This window comes from Trichinella spiralis, assembly GCF_000181795.1.
Source record: "Trichinella spiralis strain ISS 195 chromosome Unknown Scfld5, whole genome shotgun sequence".
NCBI classification, from domain to species: Eukaryota; Metazoa; Nematoda; class Enoplea; order Trichinellida; family Trichinellidae; genus Trichinella; species Trichinella spiralis.
The window spans coordinates 5,584,844-5,589,595 of NW_003526944.1; the positions used below are offsets into that span (position 1 = coordinate 5,584,844).

Sequence of the window (4,752 nt, forward strand, 5' to 3'; positions counted from 1 at the left end):
GTTNAATNNTGATTTTTTATTTTTCACTAGCGAACAGCAACAACAACAACAGTAAAGAACATATCAGTGAACGGACATTAACAAAGTGGAAACAATAAAAAAGAAAAAAACTAAGTAATACAATACAATACAATACAACACAATAAAATAAAAACCATCACTTGGAAGGCGGCATTAAATCGGCTCCGGCGTTATGTACATTAATGCTTCTAGGAACTGCTCCAGGGTACGACTACCGTTTGCGTATTCACACGTATATTGGGCAACCCGTTGTTGCTTTTCAGCATAAACCTTGTTTACCCACGATCGGTAAACGGTACCCACAGTCTTAAGTCACCAACGGTAGCGTTTCCTGATAGCACTTGTTGAATCAGGGTGTCCATCCCACCGTGTTCTGCTATCAGGATCTGGAGCAGATTTGCAGGTCCCGACGATGCTTAGGCAGTTCCGGGTATCGCTTTGCCTGGTGGTTGTACATCGTGGACTTTACCCGTTTAAAAAGGGGAAAATGGCCAGATGTGGATGGGTGGGCGGACGCGGCGGAAGCTTCTTCATCATAAATGGCCGGGATGGGTTTCGTTTCTTCCGCGTTCCGCTTTTTCAAAATCGCCTTTTTTCCATTTTGTAGATCAAGTGCTCATCCACCGGGCAGCTTTCGATGTGATCATTCTGCTTGATCACCGATGTCACGTCAAGGTTCCTGATAGCACTTGTTGAATCAGGGTGTCCATAACACCCTGTTCCGCTATCAGGAGCTAGAGCAGTTCATAAAACCCGTTATGACCTTTACCCGCTTTTCTGTTGAGCCGATTATGCCAACCTTCCAAGTGGATATTCGTCCTAATATTTACATTATGGACGTTCCAAAGCGGCGGTCTTTCATCGGTCATCCACTCCTGCCGAAAATATTGAAATAAAGCGGCTAATGTACCCGTAGTGCCTGCTTCAAGCAGGCTAACACCCATATCAACTTGCGGTACAGGGAGGAAAGCGGTGGCCAGGAGCATTCTTATCTTTCTTTTTCTCTGTTCTTCAGTTCTATATCTTGTTTTCAGTCCCAGCTCACCGACTTTCCTATGTACCGCCTGGCAGAAGTGGAAGTAGCAGTCCTGTACCCGCGTATTCGGGAAGTAGCCCTGCATCGCGGGTATCAGGGCTGTTTCAAAATCACAAATTATATTTTGTGGATTGAGATTGACCCCGAGGATTGCCGCTTTGTTTAGTAAAGCTTGAAATATAAACAAGTATGTCCCAATATCAGTTGTTGATCCAATCAAACAGTTTTTGATACCATTGTGGTACAATCTTGAATGTACCATCCATGCCCCAGGTTCGACTGGCTGCCAGCAGGCTAATGTTGGAACCCGTAGCAAATACCAGTATATGCCTCGAATTACTTTGCCACAATAAAAAGTCTTCCCCAGACTTCGTTGTTTTAAACTAATCTGGTATTACCAGATCATGCCGGTGTTCAGGAAGTCTGGGAAAGCGCTTTGCGCGATGTTGTACATTGCGGCTCGCACCCGCTTGAAAACCGGAAACTGTCCGAATGTAGACGGCTCAGAGGACGCGGCAGAGGCTTCTTCGTCATATATTGCGGGGATGGGCTTCGTTTCATCGGTACTTCGCTTTTTTTAGAAGTGCCTTCTTCTCCATTTCATATGCCAGGTGCTCGTCTAACCTGGCAGGTTTCAACGTGATCTTTTCCATCGATCACAACCGTAACTTCTAAATCTGTCCATACTGCACCCTTGCAGCCTTTTTTATCCTATACCAAAATAAGGTAATTGTTAATAACAAGGAACACATGCTGTACATTCAACGCATACCTTTGAACACCTCCAACATTTCTTCTGTTTGCCTGTGTGTTTCAATTTGTATGCCCTTCCTTCAAAAACAAGGGCCATACTGCCACCACGATTCGGTATAAGATGTAGCTCAGGGACATCAGCCATAGCAAGAAACAGAACAGAAAATAATTCGGATAACTCGGGAAAGCAAACCACTGTACTAATACTAGTATGAACCACCTTAGAGTTCCGGCTGTTACACAGCGGCTTCAGGAACCGGCTCGCCAAATGGAAGGTCTGGAAGTTATCCGATTGCAGCAATCGAGGACGACCTATTCGAGCGATAAACCGCCGCAACGCTCTCAAAAAGCTGTCTATTGTCATCTCTGGAACCAATTCCAGATGGATGGCCCTCACGACCATGCACGTGAAAACGCATACGTACGTTTTCAGTAACGTCAACGGTTTGCCGTCACTCCTCGCCAGAACAGGACCGGCAAAGTCCACTCCGACATACACGAAGGGCCCGACTAGTTCCGTTCTCTCCGGTGGCAGCTCAGCCATCCGTTGTCCGAATGGCCTTGCAGTTGCCCGTCGACAGATCATACATTTCCACACCACATCTTTCACCGCGCTTCGTCCCTTGGTGATCCAGAATCTTCTTCTGGTCGCGGCCAGTGTTTGTTTTACTCCAGCGTGAAGCTGCACCTCGTGCACATGCTGAATCAACAGTCTCACCATTCCATCACCATGCGGGAGCAACATGGGCTCCTGGTCTCCTAAACTTAAACTTTCCTGATGCAAGGCTTTTCCGCCTCCCGTGTCTCAGTCGCCGTCAGGCCAAGGGCCTTCTGTCGCAACTCCACTGGCAATCTCGCATTGGAGATGAACCACAAGCACCAAACTGTAACATGTATCAGCTTTCCATAGCTGCCGTAACGCGCTATTTCCATGACCGACCAAAGGTCGAATTACACCGAGTTGGTCATGATCAAAGCCGTTTTTCGGCTTTCCAACTCCACCTTCTCAGGAATCTTTCTGTGGCCGACCTTCAAATTTGGCCATGCACTCTCATCCAGCTGGAGCCACCTGGGTCCTGAGTGCCACAAGTGCCAACTTGGAAAGAAAGCATCTTCTGCTCGCCAAATCTGCCGGGTTGTCTTGCGTTGTTACACGGTTGCGGTGGCGTAATTATTCGGCAGGCTGGCCATGCCATGTTTCCACAGCAGTCCCACTGAGTACCGGTTTCCGTCAAAGAATAGGGATTCCTTGAATCGCTCAGAATTTCAGTCTGTTCGGAGATCCAACTTCTTCGGAAGGGAGAGCGGTTTCACTTTCGACATAGCTTCAACCACGTTGAGCTATCCGTAGCTCGCTGTTTGATCTACTTTCTAGATTCGACTTCGGTAGAACCTACTGTTCCGGCTCGGAGGACCAGAATGTTAGCGACAGAACCGTGTTGCCTGCGAGTTAATGGACTGTAAAATTTTATTTCGACGGCAAGTCAAATCAACAATGATGGCCTAACCGCGATACGACCGACGTTCGTTCACGAACGTGGTAACAACGTAGGACAAAACAGTGGAAATTAGCTTTATTCAACGAAGGTGAACGGTTATCAATGAACATAAATGTACACTGATCAAACACCCCACGAACACTAAGAACAAACACACAGAACAGAACGCAAATCACAGACAAACACGCACTTTCTTGACGCTTCCTCGTCACTCACTCTACAGTACACACTACTACCGTACTCCCACATCATTCAGATGGTCAGGTGCTGATGTACCTCCAGTTTATAATAAAGATTTTCAGATATTGAAGATTTATTTAAAATTGAAATCGTCAGAAAGTATGTTATTTTAAAGTTTGCTTATTTGTTCGTTTGAAGGTCTAGTACCGATTTCCATTCTGACTCCGCCTACTTTTTTGCAGTAAAATTTCATTGGTTGCTGCTCTGACGCGCGTCTCTAACTTTCATTTGTTGTCACTCCTCTACATTTTATTTGTCAAATTTTATTTCTAACCTTTTGAAGTTTTATAATAATTCTGTTCTCAGATTGAGAAAAGTAAGAGAATGAAATTACGATGAAAAAGTAAACAATACAATACAATACAATATAGATGCAATGCAGGGCAAATATAATACAACCCACTACTTGAATGGTCGCATTAACCTTTATCTTACCGAATTTTTATGCGTTAAGTTTATATTGTAAATTACATGAAGTAGCAGAAACTGTAAAGAAACTAAGTAAACAATGTTTAAAGCATGAATTCAAGGTTTTTCTTATAATTTAATAATGCCTAGAACTGATTTTGCAAAGGGAACTTCGCCTGCTTTTTCACATTTAATAAATGGCTGTCTCTTTGAGAAGTTCCATTTGTTAAATGTTCGGTTTCTATCAATGGTAAGTTTTCTAATTCATGGTTTTACTGTTTTCAATTTATATATTCATGGCAGCATGGTTGATAATTTTTCTTAACTTTATGATTTCACATATTTAATTTTTATAGAAAATTCTTTTGATTGATATAAAAAGGGAAGGTTCGTTACTAATTATATATATATATATATATATATATATATATATAAACGTGCTCCCACTGTTTGTAAATAAATTTGTTGCCTGTTGAAATTTATCAAGATTGGATGTTAACTTCCGGGTGTAATGTCAGAATACTGAATAATCTGTTTGAAAAATCTGGAATGTTGTAGCAACACTTCCAATTTCCGGCTTACAAATGGCACTACTGCTAACGTTACGTTTTAGCTCGCAATTTCACTTAATTTTACGCATGATTTCACGCATATGCCTTTGTCAAACATTCTTCGCTTTTCTCGTCACATCACATATGTTGGTAAAGGGGATTTTAATACAAATGGAAAATGCACAATTGACAAATTGTTCACAGTTGCAGCTTTCAAGCTAAACCAAGGACTCAGCTAAACCTC

At 43.0% G+C, this 4,752-nt stretch overlaps 2 protein-coding genes across 2 annotated transcripts; both read right to left on the bottom strand.

The window, feature by feature from the left end:
* Positions 1–600: 600 nt before the first annotated feature.
* On the bottom strand, positions 601–2,555 carry Tsp_09360 (hypothetical protein). The gene is made up of 4 exons (XM_003375735.1): positions 1,830–2,555; positions 1,682–1,768; positions 791–1,445; positions 601–755 (listed from the first exon to the last, which is right to left on the bottom strand). The coding sequence occupies exons 1-4, from the start codon at positions 2,553–2,555 to the stop codon at positions 601–603; spliced, it is 1,623 nt and encodes a 540-aa protein (XP_003375783.1).
* A 60-nt stretch (positions 2,556–2,615) lies between these two features.
* Tsp_09361 (conserved hypothetical protein) lies at positions 2,616–3,006 on the bottom strand. Its single transcript, XM_003375736.1, has 2 exons — positions 2,880–3,006; positions 2,616–2,806 (listed from the first exon to the last, which is right to left on the bottom strand). The coding sequence occupies exons 1-2, from the start codon at positions 3,004–3,006 to the stop codon at positions 2,616–2,618; spliced, it is 318 nt and encodes a 105-aa protein (XP_003375784.1).
* Positions 3,007–4,752: the final 1,746 nt, after the last annotated feature.

Excerpts from the sequence above, each read along its gene's own strand:
- Tsp_09361 (XM_003375736.1), bottom strand. The coding sequence starts at position 3,006 with ATGGCATGGCCAGCCTGCCGAATAATTACGCCACCGCAACCGTGTAAC. Across the intron at positions 2,807-2,879 it reads TTGTGGCACTCAGGACCCAG|TTGGAAAGCCGAAAAACGGC; the intron begins GTGGCTCCAGCT and ends GAGAAGGTGGAG.
- Tsp_09360 (XM_003375735.1), bottom strand. The coding sequence starts at position 2,555 with ATGTTGCTCCCGCATGGTGATGGAATGGTGAGACTGTTGATTCAGCAT. Across the intron at positions 1,769-1,829 it reads AATGTTGGAGGTGTTCAAAG|GATAAAAAAGGCTGCAAGGG; the intron begins GTATGCGTTGAA and ends ATTTTGGTATAG. Across the intron at positions 756-790 it reads TCGGCTCAACAGAAAAGCGG|CTCCTGATAGCGGAACAGGG; the intron begins GTAAAGGTCATA and ends GAACTGCTCTAG.